The following is an 18,101-nucleotide window of genomic DNA, read 5'->3' as shown; positions in this document are numbered from 1 at the left end:
TTTGCTGAGATCTGCCCACTTTTGCCTCCCGGTCAGTCAAATCATTTCTCCCAACTGATTATCCATAGGGATCAGCGGGAGACGTCGTACGAGGAGCCAATCAGAACAGATTGTGCAATCTGCAGAGAAAACGGAGGAGACTCCATTCCAGGCTGCACCTCCTCCTCCACCACCACCGCCGCCGCCACCACCACCACTAATCATTGACCACCAGCGACTTTCGGTAAAGTATTTGTCTTGGCTTTTATTTTTCTTGCTTTCTTCTCTACTACTTTGGGAAACCAGACCCACAGCAAAAGTTCTCCCTCTAATGGTTGTAGACTTGTTTTTTTTTGGCTCTGTTACATTATTAATCAAATTTAATTGTAGAAATACCGGAGGATGCTTTTAAATCAGCGGAGGATTTAGTTTTGTCGTCCTACGCCTTGAAATAATTAGCAGACATCTGGGTAGACTTCAAATAGACAAATCGTGAGCGCTTTCATGCAACATTGTGCTCACTCAAATCTTACAGCACTCCTAAAAAAAGGTTTTAGGAAGTGCTTCAGCCCAGCCAATGATCATTCATGAAACATGTTAGATTACTGGACGTGACATATAACTGGATCTACGCCAGGAAGTACATTGGAATCCAATTTTGCCTTCCTCTTTCAACAATTTAAATAATTACAATTAAAGTAAAACGGTCACTGTTGAGTCGATTAGAGTTATATTGGTAGCCACAGCACCAGCTGTGGTGAATTGGCATACTCTGTTACGGACTAATTAGAACGCTGATTACGGAAGCATGAGCTATAATCTAGGAGTCTTAACAATATGTTTTTATTCATATTTAGTGCAGCAGGGTTTATGAAAAAAGGTTGTTGAATGTCTTTTCACATTCGTTTTTTAATAGAGCGTTTCACTCTTTTTCTAAGAGAGGCATCATGTGGTGTGAAATGTTGATAGGTGTATCTTTTTTTTTTTTTAATCACACACAATTCTCCTGGCGCCTGGTAGACTAACCCCGGATCCAAGTGGAAAACCTATCCCACACCATACTTATTAATAATATTAAACGACACCCCGTCCCGAACCCAACAGGCCATTTAGTCTCAAGTGTTTCCTTCACGAAGATTTATCTTATTATTTATAGCCTGTGTGCCAGGGCAAACCGTTTCACAGTATTGCAATTCCCGGAGAATGCGATCCACTTTTTTAGTTCAAAGTCTTTCAACAAAGTAGCAAAGACAACCAAGGTAAAGTTTGGATGAGGGATGTTGGAGCGTAAGGTATTGGGAAGCATGCTATCCGTCATTGGCGACTGGCTTTAAGCTTTACCCAGATCTATAGGTCTGCCTTTGAGTTGGTAGTTTCACACTGCCCTTCTCAGATGGATAACTCAAACTTTAAAGGCTTATCCCTTCCATCCATATACCCCCGTCCCCCCCCGTCCCCGTCCCATTTCATCTTCCTCCCATCAGCGTCTCCTCTCTCCCTTGCATCCGAGCAGGGAGGGATCCAATTAAAGTGACTGGGCATCCGCACATCTCTCAATCAACAGGTGTTTTGTCGCCCAGCAACTTCTTAAAAGAACCCGGGTGCCCATGCCTAAAACATGAGCCTCTTTCCACACCGCTAGACTCCCAGACTTGTTCCAGAGTTGATTGACGTGTTCGAGGCAACGTGAAATGTGTCATGCAGCGATCTAGCTCTTTGCGCAGTCACGCCCGGGTCCCACCTAATTTCCCCCAGTGTAAATTGGAGCCTTGGCTTCAGGCGGTCCCCTTGACAGCCCCCCCCCCCCCCCCCCCCCCCCCCCCCCCCCCCACACTGATCAATCCAAGGGACTTAGGTTTTTGAAGACGTGTCGTTTAATTGGTGTAAGAGAAATGCTCTCCTGACGCAAGCTCGCTCACTTCTTTTCTCTATGCATCAAAGTGACATCCTGCTATCAACACATTATCTGCTGCCTTCCCTCCCCCCGCTCCCTGCCCCCCTCCCCGCCCCATCACACCATCCCAGGGGGGCGATCGGGGAGTGTGTTCCTTGGCCTTTCCCCCAGGCTCGGCCGCTTTTCCTCAATTCGATTGGCCGGCTTTTGTTTTCAGATCGCTTTCGGTCGGCGCAGTCGCCGAAAAGCTCTGACCGGACGCCCCTGCCACGGCGCCCCACGCCGCGCTAATCTGGAGGCTTATTTGTCGGGGAGAAGCGAGGCCGTAAGAGAAACAGATCGTGAAAAGGGACGACTGTGAATAATTGCTTTTTCATCCCCCAGCTTACGGAATCAAATTGAATTTCCGGGGAGCGGGACGAGAGTTGCCGTTTAAGCAGATCTCCGCCCGGCTCAGTTTGGGCCGGAACGTGGCCGCTTGCGTGTTTAGCCCTGTGAGAGGGTCGCCGTCTCCTTCCCTGCCTCCTCATCGCCGTCTCCTCTTTTAGTTATATACATCGATTCCCAGTCCGTCGCGGACGTCTAACTTGATGGAGGGGCCCGTGAACCTGCGTTGGAATTAAGTCATTGACGCAAGGGTTTTTCCTCTTTCACCTTTCCGTAACCGGATTTTGTTTCTTTTAGACTGTTTGGCATAAGGGATGCCAACCGCTCAATGCTTGTAAATAAAAGTGATTGCCGACGGGGACTTTCGGTGAGGATGATTTAGGATTCCGGGGCTTGTTCCGCTCACCACTGCCAGCACTCTCTGATTCAGATTTGTCTCTTTCATCAATAATCAGTCCGACTGGTCCACAGATGGACTAGTGGAAGCCGTGCTGAAGATTGCAGTCAGAAAATCGGATAACAACGAATCCAATCTGGTCCTCTCCCCCCCACCCCCCATCTTGCCAAGAGCACACAGATTACTGTCTGCTGTGCAGTTCTCCTTTCAGACGGCTTTACCCGGCTCTGTTCAGTCCTATGCTCGAATGCTAAAAGTCAGCTTCTGCTTGATGTTCGGCTATTACGGCGCGTCAAGATTTCCTGTGTTTGAGACGCCTGTCAACAGAAATGGGTCCATCTTGGCTCGCCATTTCCTCTCATTTTTTAGCACTAATAATAGAGGGCCGCCCCTCTATCCGGGTAGCCATTTCCCCGAGTCTCTATCTGGGAAAGAACAGATTAATGGTGGCTCGGCCGCCGTCCCTCTGATCGTCAATAAAAATAGATCACTTTTGAAGTGCTCCTTTCATTTGTATTCATTCGCACTGATGGTCCTGACAGCGTGTCTATTTGCATGTACGCACACACGCGCGCACACGTACACACACACACACACACGCACACGCATTCTAAAAAACCAAAGCCCTCCTCCTCAATTGTTATTCCTGTTGGCACAATGAAAGTAATAAAGTCAGATTTGTTTTTGTTTATGGTTTTGTCTTTCTTAAATCCCGGGTAATAGTTCGGCAAACAGCAGGAATAATGGATTGAAGAATAATTATCTTCCCTGATTTGCTGTTTGTGTTTGTTTTTGCTCCAATATCTGAGGTTCTCAGTAGGGTACATCTCCTGGGGCAATTAACTGATTGCAACCACTTAGAGGACCTTTTATTACGAAACAGCCAAACTAGTCACGTTTGTCTGCTCCATCAGGGAACTCGCACCGTCAACGCCATGACAGCAGGGTGTTCCTACTACCGTGCTTTACTGCTAATTAATTGCAACTGCTTACGATTAATTCTAATTCTACATCGACCTCCGGCACATTTTCAAGGGCAATGTGGTGGAGGTCGGTCGGCTGTTAGAACACGCGTTTCGACGGTAAACCGAGGTTCAACCTTTGAACGGGGATACACCGGATTGAGTCGCGGTGTAAGTGAGTGTTGATAAGCTGCACATCTAGTCTCCAGATGCCGAACATGCTATTGAGTTTCTTTCTTCTCACACCAACCCCCCCCCCCCCCTGTGAACTGAGACACATGTCTCCATGTCATCCGTGACATACCACACACAGGCTGGCTCTCTGTGTCAGAAACCCATGCATCATACGGCCATAGACCGGCCAACACGTCTGGTCTAGGGGTAAAAGCCACCAAGCGCCTCTGCCTTCCCAGGATGCCTGGCTCCTTCGCCCTCTCCCCCGGCCTACTCCTGTTTCAATCAGCCCGGCTGAAAGGACTGGGGTGGTATTTTAATTTGCGGTTACACCGCGTTAGCTGTAACAGCGCTGCAGAATCTGATTCCCCCCCCCCCCTGTCACACTTGTCATGATTGGCCCTGGTCGCTCTGGTGTCACCTTTACAAGATGGGATCTGCATGTTATTAACCAACCGTGCACCGCCGTCGTCACACGTCCTTCTCGTGAACGGGCACTCTGTTGTCGGGAGACTTCATTTAGAAAGTAATTACCCATATCGGTGTGCGCACAGAATTACACACACAGGCCCACACACACATACGCACGCACGCACGCACGCATGCGCGCACACATTTGCACCCAGGTTGCACACACATTTTTTTATATACATATATATATATATTATATATATATATATATATATATATATAATTTTGATATGAGACACACACGTAGACACAGTGTCTTACTTGCACAACTTGGATTATTTATAATTGCTATTGGAGGAAGTTTCAATGCAGCACAATGGGAGGAGGGGGATGGAATTGGGGGTTTAATCATGGGTGTTTGAGGCAGATATGGGAGACTAATTGTGTCCCTGGTGACTGGGACTGCTGGGCCTACACTGCAGGATCCTTTCTCTTCCTGAATCATACCTCTTTTTTTGTTCCATCTCAGCAATGGGGGGGGGGGGGGGGGGGGGGGGGGGGGGGGGGGGAGAGTTTGTGCTCAAGTCCACGAAACTTGGGGAAACTGCTAGAAGTCTGGAGACCACTGGAACGTAGAAAACTGCTGTAGCTAAAGGAGATGCTTAGAACTTGGGGGGGAAAGCGGTGATATCAGTTTGAACATGGCTTTTTAGCTCATCAGTGGCACGTTTCAAAGCGGTTCCATTAGCTCATCATCTATTTCGGTGTCTCCCGCGTAGCCAACGGACCCAGTCTCAATTACAGAATGTTGTTTAGTAAGTGTGCACCAGAGATGGAAACATATGGCAGCCTAGATACTGCAGCGGTTTTAGGTTCTGCAAATCACAGGCGGGGGGTCCGTCACTGATCTTGTTAGCCCAGCCATGAAGGGCATCTCAGTAGAGAGTGTGGGTGTGGGTCTTTTCACAGGTAGGCTGGTTAAATAACAGAACTTTTGGAATAGCTCCACAATGGAGAGCCAGGTTACCTTGTCACGGCCTGGGCAGAGCCCTATGAATCACACGTTAATCACCCCTCGCACGCACATTAATGGCTCCCTCATTGGCCGTGCGAGCATCACGTTTTGGGGGTACACCGGGCGACCACAGATGTCCTTGTGGAAGCACCGTAGGAGTTATAGCCCACACCAACGGTATTTAATCCTGGATCCTTATTTTGTTTAGAGCGGCGATGGTGTTGCCCATCCGGTCCAGTGAAGCGAGTGAAACTGGAATCCAGTCCTATTTAATTTAACACTAAAATAACTAAATATTGTCAATTTTTTACGTCTATCTCTATAAGTGCTGGCTAGATCAATTAATTATATGAAAAATAACGCACTAGAAATGTTTTACGTAATAAAAAAAATCTCCTGACCCAATTTCTACTGGTCGGCACAGGCTGATATAATGGAAACGGATGATCTAACTCTGGGAAATACATTGGTCTTTACAACTGCTTTCCAATGTCTAATTGGATGTTTGGAATTACCCAAGCACTCACGCACTTCAACCCATAAAAACCCCCAAAGAAATGTTTTGTTGATAGGCTGCGAAAAACAACTATTAAATCGGCTACCACTTGGCCGGGTTGTACCCATGGCCGTGTTGGTGGCGGCGTGGCCATGTTTGGAGCACTGCGCTCATAAACAACCAAGGACGAAAGCATGCCACCGTGGAAACATGCCTTAGCGCTAGGGTCCTTTCAGAACTCTGATACCACATTGGAAAAGCAGTTTAAAATACCAATCTGGTTTCGTCCCCCTGCGATTCCCCAGGGTGACGGAATGTGACCCCGTGTGTGTGTCTTAATTGGGAGGGGGGGGGAACTGCCCCGGCCGTCGCCGCCATGCAGATTTTGTTATGGCCGATGTGAAACGCATTTATTTGCAAAAGTTTCAGAAAATATGGAAATAAAGCAATATATGTATGCAGGGAAAATCAAATATTGCTTTTCCTCACATGAATAATACAGATGTATTAGATTAATTAACATTCATGTGCAAAACTTTTTTTTATTAAAAGACAGGCTGTGTGTGTGTGTGTGTTTGCTTTTATTGGTTCCACTGTCTATACCACCTGTCCCCAAGAGCAAAACAATATTATTCACCATCCTGTTTCATCATCTTTAATGCGAGGCAAAACAAAGTGAATGCAGCTAATGTCCGCCTTGACCCGTGGGGTCCCCCGTGGCCCCTCCAGGCACTTGGCTAAAACTGGGGGGGGGTTGAAGAAGATGTGATCCAAGATGGGGCCTTGGGACAGAGCTGGCTCAGGATGGAGGACGAGGGAGAGATAGGTGGCGGCAGGGTGCAAGACTAAATTGACCTTGTCAGTTGTACCCTTTAATGCGTGGGATTGCTGTCCCATTGTGCTCCCTGAGCTCAGTATCTCACTGAGCCTGTCCATTCTCTCTCTCTCTCTCTCTCTCTCTCTCTCTCTCTCTCTCTCTCATATGTGACTCGAAGGCACAGTCAGTCGTTCAGACTCTTCTCTCATACGTCTTTTTTTTCTTTTTCACATCCGTGCCATTCATGATAACAAACCGTGCTGAGAGCACTTCTGCAATCAGCTAACAACGGACAAGTGGGACGCAGAAAGGATAGCTGGGGGAGATGAGGAGCAGGGAATCAAGTAGGAAGCAGAACGGCATAAAGGGTTGAAGAACGAGAAGAAAGGAGATGATGATTGCAGCCGAAAATAGTGAGGTATCCTAAATAAATAAATGGTGGGGTGGGGAGGGTGGGGTGTGATAGAGCATCTAAGTAGAGGATAGCAGAAGCGATGTGGTAGTGATGGGGCGGTTGCTCTATATAGTTTTTGGAAGAAAAAAATAGACGGAAAAAACCTGGCAGCCAATTAAATAATGGAAGCCATAGTTTTTCCCTTTTAATTTTGACACGTTTGAAAAAACAAACCTTCCAGGTGTGTTTTATTTAAACCGGTGGGATATAGTTTATCTGACAGTCTATGTGAGGGGGGAGATTAGCCGTTAATCCTCGCACACTGATGGATTAAATTAGGACTGTGTGAATACAGGCATTATCGTCAAATTTGTTCTCCCCAGACGATTAAGTCTGTTATAAGCATAGTTCAAGTTGAATTGGTATACAATGAAAGGAAATTACCATTTTTGTCACAGTGGGGGGGGGGGGGGGGTGAAAGGGAGCTATTGAACTGATAACTTCAATAAATACTAGCTGGGCTAGAAAAAGGTCATTTATTTTATTGCAGGAATTGCTTGTCTGTCAAGGTTCTTGGGTGAATCTTTGGCACACGCATTCTTTAACAGATACCACAGGTTGCGTTTTTTTTGCGTTTAACGTGGTATATGGGATATACTACAAGTGCATATCCAATGCAGGAATATTTTGTAATACCAGTAATACAAGTGTTGAAAAAATACTTATTGATATACTTTTTGTTTTGCCTTTTCTGCTTCCGCAAATCCACCGAAAGAGTAAAGTAAAATAATTCTCTGATAGATTTATTTCAAGTCAGCATTTTATTTGGCCTCGAAACATTTACCATTCTGTGCGTCAGCACTATCATCTACGTGACTCTCTAATTGCATTAAATACATTATTTCTTGGTGTTGATCTGCCAGGATCAATACACACAGCTGGCTGGCTTATTCAGCAAACCGTGAAATCCCTCCAAAATGCACTACCTCTTATGACCATGGACGAAGGCTAATTTACTCAGTATATATTTCTCAGTGTGGAAAAAGGGAAGGCTTTTAAGGCAATTGGTGATACAAGCTACCCAGATAGGTGGGAGTGTGGACTATTTAAACACGACCTATCCATATGAATCCTCATTAGATGGCTGGATATTACCATCAGGCTAACACTTCCCGCTGTTAGCTTAGCTTCCGTCGGAGTCACAGGGTTTCCCATCATGCCGCAGTGGCATGCGGTTCTGTGTCTTCCTCAGCCTTCCCCGTTAAGTGGATTTAGCACAAAAAAGTGTATTTAATTTAATTGATACATTACCATGGTGTTTAACAGACATACACTCGCATGGGCTCTCAGAACGCTGTCCCCACTCAGACATCTGTTTGCATTGAGTGTGATGACTGCTACTTTACCGCTGTGATGCTGTCCATGCATTCCGATGAGCTCTGGGCCTCCAACTCGCGCACGAACACACACTTTGGCTTGGGTAGAATGCGAGGCGCGGGTCAATTAGAAGGGCCTCTGACTGTCCAGGATGTTTTAATTAAAGCAGCAGTGAAATGTAAACTAGCTGCTAATTATGATTATCTTTAATTAGCTGTCACTCTGATCGTAATTGCTTTTGAATACAGCTGACCCCCAAAACGCTGCACTTCTTCGGTTAACTACACGCTGTTACTTCTCAGCGCCCGGGTCTGCAAGTGTGTGTGAGTGTGTGTGTGTGTTGTGGCCGAGTCCTTCGAGATGTTTTTTCCCCTGCAATTCCACCTATGCATTGCTTTGCGATGTATGTGTGCACACACGTGTCGTCAATGCTGTGCGATTCAAAGTTTGTTAATGCGCTAATGTGTGTAATTAATCCCTGCAGGCTTTGCTGGGGGTGCTGGTGCGGAAGAGCGACGGCTATAGCGTGGATCAGCTGGAGAGACTGTACTCCCTCCTCAGTCAGTGTGTCTACCAGCACCGCAGGGACTATGACAAGACCCAACTACTGGAGGTCAGTGCTACACCACCATCCATACCTGTCTGTCTTGCTGTCGCCGTCACTGTCTGTCTGTTTCTCCCCGTTTCTCTTCTCGGCCTGTATTGTCTCTGTGTATCAGCCTTTGTATCCCTCTGTCTGTCTTTATCTGTCCCCTGTCCATATGTTTCTGTTTTTCTTTGTTAATACGTCTGTTTTTGTCCATATGTCTGTCTGTCTGTCTGTCTCTCCTTTGTCCATATGTCCTTTGTCTCTGACTGTGTATACCCTGGCTTATCTTATGCGGGTCAGATGGACGGACACGGGACAGACATGGTGTCCTGACATTAATAACTGCCACAAATCGAGCAAACCACTTAAATTCCAACCAAACGTTATCTCTGATCGCGTGCAGCCGAAGTTGGGATTCTTGATTGACTTGATTCAAGATGAGCAAGGCACGTGCAGCTGTGTGAGCGTGATGAAGTGCAGGACAGCGAGGGAGACGGGGGGTGGGGGGTGGAGTGTGTGTGTGTGTCTGTGTGTGTGTGTGTGTGTGTGTGTGTGTGTGGGGGGGGGGCCTGAGGAGCAGCTGCTGCGCTTTTCATGTATCGGGGCGGCAGTTTGAGTCTTTCCAAAGTAATTTAGTCTCACTAATAAAGTACACCTCCGCACAATTTGCATTCCACTCCTGCACCTCGCAGTCGCTATCACCGGGAACAGAAGAGCCCTCGCTACCGTTTTTGTTTTTGTTTCTGTTCAACTACGTTCCACTAATTATCCGTAGGGCAGCCGCTGCAGTCACACATGGCCAACTAGCGGGGACACTAACAAGGCCGGAGCCAGGGGTTCAAACAAACAACAAGCGCTATAGAAAAGCCCAGGGAAACAGAGGGAGAGCAGCTACAGCGTGGCAGCCAAGCACCGCGGCTGGGACTACGCTGGACATATCAATACGAGGAATAGGAAACCCCTGCTAGTGAGTCGGCGACAAACTGTGAGAACAAATTGCCTCCGACTTCTGAAAAGCGTTGAGGGTCCAAGGCGACACGACGGCACTCGATTCACGTCTAAAAGATTAGGTTTGTTGGATTCCTGGCAGAACCGAGGGAGGGAGGTGGACGGTCTGTTTCTGTGAGTGTTTGCACGTTTTGAATTGGGAGTCAATTCACCACGTCGTATCACCACGCCGATTGAAAAAATCTTCGACACACACTTGGATCCGATGAGGAGGATTGAGACATTTTGAAATTATAATAGCACTGAAAAATGCTTTGATTGATTGCAGGCAAAGCACAACACACGTCACCCAAACAACACTGTGTTATATTCTGCCATATTCTGTCATTTTATGGAACACGTTATTGAACACCTGAATGAGTCACGGTTTCATTGCCTTTCTGAAACGGGGAGAGGGGGGGGGGGGGGGTCACAAGAATGCCGTTGTTACCGTTCCTTTTTCATGTTTGACAAGCCCGGTGTTTTTAGCGGTGATATGTAGTGAGGAGAGGAGATAGCCCGGAGCACTGGTTTTCCTGGAGCACATAGCTCAGTGGCACCGACTGTCAAAACATCATCGCGGCAAGGGGAGGCTAGAGAAATCATTCTGCCCGTGCCAGCCAGGGGATCAGCTGTCTCGCGGAAGTCTTAACACCCGGGTTCCATTCTCCGCTCCCCGCCTGAACCCCTAGCAGAGATAAATGTCAGCCTTGTTCGCGCCATGTTTGTTTTATTTTCGTGTTGGGTTAAATATACCGCAGCCGCGCTCCAGGTCAGTGCCAGGGAAATTCTCGATAAAGGCGACGACGGAGAATACTCACACATATATGCGAATGCACACACGCGCATACGCATGTACACATACACACACGTAACACGTACACACACAAAGCAACACACACACGCACAAAGCAACACACACAAACGAAGCAACACACACACACGAAGCAACACGCACACAAATGCAAGATGCACACACGCCCGCACACAAATGCAAGGCACACACACATACACATGCACACACACATGCCGAAACACGACACACACACACACACACACACACACACACACACACACACACACACACACACACACAAATGCAAGACACACACACACACTCGCACAAAAGCAAACAGGCACCCATAAACACACACAGGCTGTCCGGAAGCCGTCCGGAACCTATACTTGGGTCTCTCCAGAGTGCTGGCTGTATGGCCCGCCTGTCTCCCCCCACAGGGCTGACCTTTACGGCAGACGGAGCGTAGGCAGCCCTGCTTCAGTCGCACCCCCATCACAACACCTCATCAGCCCCCTTGTTCCTCGTTCCATACCACCCAAGCTTCTTATCACACACGCGCGCGTGCGCACACACACACACACACACACACACACACACTCGTATTGTGATGGCATCGTACACTAGTTGCCGACAAAGAAGTTGTGTACGTTCAAAACTATGGTTCGCAACATGAGCCCACCCACACAGCGTCCGTCTCAACACGCTGTATGGCTTCCAGCACTGCTGCTGAACCTCGGCACGCCATTGTGTTGGACGCAGAACCAGACATCGAATCAAGTCCTCGTTTGTGTGTTTGCCTGGCCACTCGGCATTGTGTTTCTATCGGTGTGCGCTCCCACTGAAGTCTTCCACCAAGTGGGTTTCTGATTGGAATGAAGACGGCCCATCTTGGCACACGGTATCCACTTCTAATGTTCTTGCTGTGATTCAACACAAGGGAAAGTGGTTGACTTTTATACAGAACCTTGGTCTTTAGTAGCCAAGTTTTGGTTCATCTGTTTAAAATCGAATTGCTTTTGCGAAAAAGTGTTCTGACTATAAGCTAATACTGACTTTGCTGGCTTTGTCTGCGCGCGTGTGTGCATGTGTGTGCGTGTGTGTGTGTGTGTGTGTCTGACCGCGTCAAAAGGCCCTTGCTCAATGAGCTTTTGTGGGAGGAGCAGGAAACTAGCTGGAACTTTTAGGCGAGGTCTAATTGAGATCACAGCCACACAATGAGGAACCGTGTCAAGGCTGAAGAGAGGGCCGAGTGTGGGTCTGTTGTTGTGTACTTTACAGGCGGTGGGACCAAACAGATGGATGGTAAAAGGCTTTTAACAACCAATGGTGACTCAACAGAGACTTTATGAGAAACATCGCCTCTAGAAGCCTCTTTTAACAGACAGATTTTTATCATGGCTCTGTTTTTTGGTTGTGCCCCGACTTCATAAGCCGGTAAATATTGAGGTACAGATAGTAAATATGCCTGTAAATAGGACAGAGAGCGAAACTTGGGAGAAGGCAACCGCATAGGATGGTCACAGTTTGTGGCTGACTAGCTTTAACAACGGTGTTAATGGAGTTGGAGTAAGGACACATAAAATGCGTCTCAGTGAAAGGGGTAGTTTTCCTTTTTTCCCCTCCTTGCGACGTTCATCTATGGCTGTCTGTTTCGTAACCGCGTGGCGTGGAGACTACACCTGTTTGCATGACGGCTACATTGCTACGTTGATTAACATGGCAAATTGCACTGCGTCATTTGAGCCATCTGCTGTATTCTGCGTTAATTATGAATTCTTTGCTCCGAATGTTGCTCAAACTTCTGCACATCTTCCTCGGTGTATCAGAGGTACCGTTTGCACAACGGAGCCAGCGCAACCAGGCTTGTTGTTTTTTAACTGGGTTTCATCAACGTTTTAAACTTCAGGGGAAATCTCACGGTGTATTGCTCCAGGACATTAGTGTGGAGGTATACTGGAGAAAGTCGAGTTTGACTTTTTGTTTTTGGAGCATTTTCCTTTGATTTGAAAAGGGATGCCGTATCGGATATCTGTCCGATACGAGGCGAAAAAAAGATATTGTATCAAAAGAATAACATTCCTCTCGGTACAAAGATACCACACAAAACCTGTCCTGTTGGAATTCAGATGTTCTCTCTGAAGTTGACGTGCATTCGTCTGCAGCAACGTTGGTCCAGATTCAAACAGTTAACTAATACTTCCTTCGAAAAGTTTAGTTCTCAGAATCTGTATTGGCAATTGGACGGTGGCATCACGTACTCCACTTACAGAATCAGAGCCTTTTGCACTCTATTTAAATGCATACATGCACTCCCGCATGCACAAACTCACACACATCCACACACATCCTCACAGCCACTCGCACGCACACGGCATCATCATCAAAGCATTAATCATGGTCTCTTGCAGGCGATCATCCATCTCTCTTTATTCACCAGTGTTAAGATTTAGTCAGTGTCAAACTACGCTATTTCCAAGCCCTCTTTCCCAACATCCCCGCACTGCTCTGCTTCATTTTACGCCATTTATCATCGTGAAGGCAGTTTGCCGCCACGGAAACACCAAAGTAATATTTACATTCTGTAGAGCACAGATGCTATGTGTGTATGTTCCCGCTACATATTCACGTGTATTAATCGCTGTGTGTTTTCCTCTCTCCCGCTCCCTCTTTGGATGGCTACAGGATATGGAAGAGCGCGTCCAGCATTTCGACACATTCCTGTGAGACCCAAAAGTCACCCTGGGGGGTTGGTGAAGCCCCCTCCTCGGGGGGTAGGAGTGTTGGACCACGGAGGCAAGGCGAAACAAGACGCAGAACAAAACACAAGGAGAGAGAAATGGAGAGAGAGAGATAGACTATGGGCAACTTTAAGGGTCCAGTCCTTTAACGTGACGGTGGAGCTGATGTCGGTGATGGGGAAACGTGGAAAAAAGAGCAAATCAAGCCCCTTCCTATGGCTGGAGCGTGGACATGGAGAAGGGGACATTCTATGGTGCTATTGTCTCAGGAAACTGGCCCGACCCAGATCGGTTCTGCATAACCAAACCCCTGGAGGTGTTGTGTCAATCGCACACGCGCACACACACTGATATATACACACACAGAAACACTCACGCACACACACACGCCTACATACATACACAAACACAAAGAAACAAGCGCAAATAAACACCCACACACCCACACACCACACACACACACACACACACACACACACACACACACACACATACCCTGGCACATTTAGACACACATACATCCTGGCACATTCAGACACACACACACACACACACACACACATCCAGACACATCCACACACACAAACACATCCATACACGCACACAGAAACTTAGACACACACACACACACACTGATAAACTCATGCACACGAACACAACTACAGGCCACGCTGGTGCTACTTGGGTGCTATGCTAACGTTTATCCATGCTGCTCTTTGGATTACCTTCACACTCTGGACGCCCGGACAAGCTACAATCACACTGATTGGGTGATGTCAAACCTGCCCATGTCTTTTATAGGTGCTGGCCGTGTACACACGTTTGTGCAGACACACTAATGCAGACTGGAAAGAAAAAAAAACGCAAAAGACAAGTGTGCGAGCGACGGACACGCACAAGCACACACACTGAGAAGATCCTCACCAGCAGAAGTGTGAATGTGAAACCAGGGCGGGCGAGGTTCTGGATCACTGAACTATTCTACTCTCTCGCCCTTCGGTGCAGTGTTTCATCATTCGGCGGTTATCTCATCCCCCCCACCCCCCCTCCCGCTGTAACATGGCCCATTTCCAGCCTCTTTGCAGTCTCCATTATTACGATTCTGTGTCCCCTCCCTCACACCCCTAACATAGATTTTTGAGTTCACACACTTTCAGTCGGTCCGTAGACGGAGTAAAAAACAACCTATTCCTCAGCGTCTCACCGACATGTTTCTCGCGGTTGCGTTAGTGGATAAAAGCAAAAAAAAACAATGACGACAAAAAAAAAAAAAAAAAAAGAGCAGCTAGCCAAAACAAAGTTCGACTTTATGAGTTACCGCGCTGCGGTGCACGCAAAACCTCTCCCTCAGAACTGCGAAACTCTCGGACCTCCCTTCGACTTCCGAAGTATTTCCCTTGATTGTCGCGTGGCGACGGCGGTGGCCCTTTATACAGGCCCCTCCCTCCCACACACACACACGGCCCGTTCACAGTGTACATGTCTCCCTTCCCACTCAAGCTGTGGCCCCCGCATGCCGCCTCGGCTTCCTCTCCTGACACCCAGGCGGGGGGAACTGGAAGTGGTTCAGACTGGAACCTCGTCTGTAGTTTTCTGCACTGCCTAGCGTGTGCCTTATTTGAAACGTTGTGGGTGAACCCGTACGTTGGCCTGGTTTCAGGGATTTATTTAGGGTTTGTCGACGGTCTGGGGGGACACGCTGTTCAACCCTTTGCCCCCCACTTTGTGTTGAGGTATGTGTGTTTGTGTTTATATATACACACTTTCTCAGGCTCACAGATTTAGTCACTTGTGACCAGACTTGGGACATGGAAAAAGGAGTTATTAGGCCAAAAAAATAAACAAAAACAAAAATATCTCAAAATGAACAGCAAACAGCAGGAAGAGCGACATCATCTGTGACTCATATAAAGCGTGTACATCGTGCATATGCCTCACGGTCCAGTAATGTCAAGCAGGCGCACCTCAACTTAAACTTGAGTTTTAATGTATATAAATATAAGCATACGTTCAGTTCAATAGACCCACGCAGCGGTTAATTAGGGAAGTGACCCAACAATGCCAGCGTCTTATTGGCTGGTTCAAAGCAGGATTCTCTGTGCCATGATGTGCCCCCTCCCCCTTCCTCAACCACCTCTTCTTCATAGGTGCTAGGCTGTGAATACAGTGGTGCTTCCCCTTCAACACAGAAACACTCGAGATCCGATGTCAGGCGGGCCGCACAGAAATGCATTCGTCACCCGTATTGTTTTGTCATCCTGCTTCTAAAGAGACGCATACGAAATGGCTCCGGAATCGATGTTGAAATTGTTTTTCTTCTCCCGAGTCGTCAGTGTGTGATAATGATCAAGGACATTCTAGGCAGTGCTAGTCGCTAAGAAATAAAATTCATTTTCGTTGTGGCTTTGCCCGTTTTCCATTAGATTTTTGTTTTTTCTCTTCCCTCGTACATCAGTTAAAAAGAAAAAAAAACGCCCGAGGGATTTAGTCTCCGGCGGGCCAACACAATATTTGTCATCTTGTCTGCAGTCAAGTCAAACACATTTACCGAAGTTATGAAATAACAATCCCGGCATTGCCATGCTTGTTTTGTTTGTTTGATCGAGAACCCGTTCAGCAGACGTGGGCTTCAGTCACAAACGTGGCCGGTCTCCCGGAAACGTCGGCGACCGCCGTGAGACAACCCCCGCCGTCTACAGCTATCTCTCCATCACCCCCACTCACTACGGCCTCCTCCTCCGCTTCCACCGCGCGGTCCGATAAGAAAGCGCAAACAGACTGGCATCCACGGCCTGGCACTCGGGACTACTGCAGAGAGAAACCAGAGCTACCTCAGCCTAATTTATTTTGAACACAACAACCACATCAACACATGTGAGTTTACTGGGTATAGTATGCAGTACTTCGATTTTTTCGTTTTGTTTTTTATCTTCTGAAAACTGTCTCAGCACATACCAGCGAAGGTACAACATGATCTGTTCCACGTCTGTCGCAGTAATCCCAGGTGTATTTTATTATATTTTTTGGGGGGCGGCTTTTATTGTGTTTCCGTAGGTTCGTCTGTTTACAATTGAGCCCGAAGGAATCGTTGCTTATGTTAAGGAAAGTTCTTCAACTGTATGATTTTAAACTTATGAGTTGACAAAGCAGAAATCTTTTTTTTTTTTTTTTTTTTTACACAATTTCAGTCGTAGGCGTATTGCCTTGGAATTTGTTTTTCTTCAAATTATAAGTTTTTGCAGGTTCTCATCTCACTTGGATCTATTATTTGTTTCCTTTTATTTATTAATGATATTAAACATGTTTTTTCACTTCATTTTCAGTATAATGTCTTTTTTTTTGTACATTTGATGTGTAACAAATGACAGTTGTGTAGCGTTTGTGTAGCAGGTTTTTTGGGGCTGCATGTGAGGGGAATTTAGGGTTTACAGTTCTCTCAGGTTCAACACACGCAACACTTGCTCTTTAAAGTTTCTATTTATTTTCAATGTGCTTTGGGGTTAGGTGGTCAACATACTGCTAAAAACTTAATCGCAGAACTGAATTTCACAATAAAATATGGCATTTCGGTCTGTCTATACAGACCACAAGATGGGTGTATTCAAACTGGTACTTTCGTCCCCTCTGTTTCGTTACTTTTGTGTCATTTTGCCAAGAGGGTAAGACATTTGATTAAAAATGCATTTCGGTGTAAAATAAATTGATAGTGAAATGTCACACATTTAATGTTGATAAATTTAAGGACTAACAACCAATTTTTGTCTGGTAGTTGAGACTACTTAATCCAATAATGGCGTTCATTTTTTTCTTACATGTTTTCCACACCTTTTTGACACGTTTTGTCAATAGCTTTTGTAGCATTTTAAGATTTCTGTTTTGGAAAATAAACACAAACCCATTCTTATGTATGTGTTACATTTAGTGTAAATTTAAATTTAAAATGTAACACTTACTGTACTTCTGAAATAAACTGCTGTGATATACTTAAATAAAGGTGCAAATTGTAATTTTGTGAGATGTTTTTTTGGAAAATGTGCTGGCTTTGGTTTCAAAAAATTATAATACTTTGATCCAAAGGTATTCTAAAGCCATCTATCTTGACTTATTCACTTAAAATATAAAGATCTGAATACAGTGGCTTGTGTAAGGAGCCATTCTTTAAGATTTGTAATCATACTTTCATATTCACAGGGAAACTCTTCATAATTAAATACCTATCAAAACAAATGTCATTCGTTTTCTTCCAAGTTGTCGGAGGGCGAGAATGATCAAGGCTGCATTTCTTTTCTAATTTAATTTTCTTGAGTTACCTTTAAGTCGAAAGATGTCTGCATATTATTTGAAAAACAGCCTATACTACAAGCCTCCCTCTTGCCTTTAATTAGTAAAGAAGCATTCGGTTCTCCACACAGATGATAGACATAATGTTAATTAAATGCAGGACTTTAATCTCTGGAACACTTATACTTGAATGCCAAATTATAGAAACTGAAGACAAAGTAGAAAAGCGGATACTTGGAAAAGACACCACACAGATCAAGCATATCCAGGTATATGTATCAGGTTTTAATAATTGTTAATTTCTCGGGGTACAGATTTACAGACATACCATTTTTTTTTTACCAACCTATCTTTTTTTTTTTCTAAAAACATTTATACAGAATCGTCTCCAGGTTTTTAAAATA

General features: G+C 46.0%; 1 protein-coding gene across 1 annotated transcript in view; it reads left to right on the top strand.

Annotated features, from left to right (window-relative positions):
• Positions 1-17,416, top strand: part of atad2b (ATPase family AAA domain containing 2B) — a 77,847-nt gene extending 60,431 nt beyond the window's left edge. Inside the window, exons 26-28 of the mRNA XM_079753477.1 lie at positions 69-223; positions 8,788-8,916; positions 13,361-17,416. Of these exons, the coding sequence (XP_079609603.1) occupies positions 69-223; positions 8,788-8,916; positions 13,361-13,402 (326 nt within the window). The 3' untranslated portion in view covers positions 13,403-17,416. The remainder of the gene's footprint in view (positions 1-68; positions 224-8,787; positions 8,917-13,360) is intronic.
• Positions 17,417-18,101: the final 685 nt, after the last annotated feature.

This window comes from Pollachius pollachius (assembly GCF_949987615.1).
Source record: "Pollachius pollachius genome assembly, chromosome: 16".
Taxonomy (NCBI): Eukaryota; Metazoa; Chordata; class Actinopteri; order Gadiformes; family Gadidae; genus Pollachius; species Pollachius pollachius.
The sequence above is the reverse complement of the archived record's forward strand: the minus strand, read 5'-3'. Positions and strand labels throughout refer to the sequence as shown.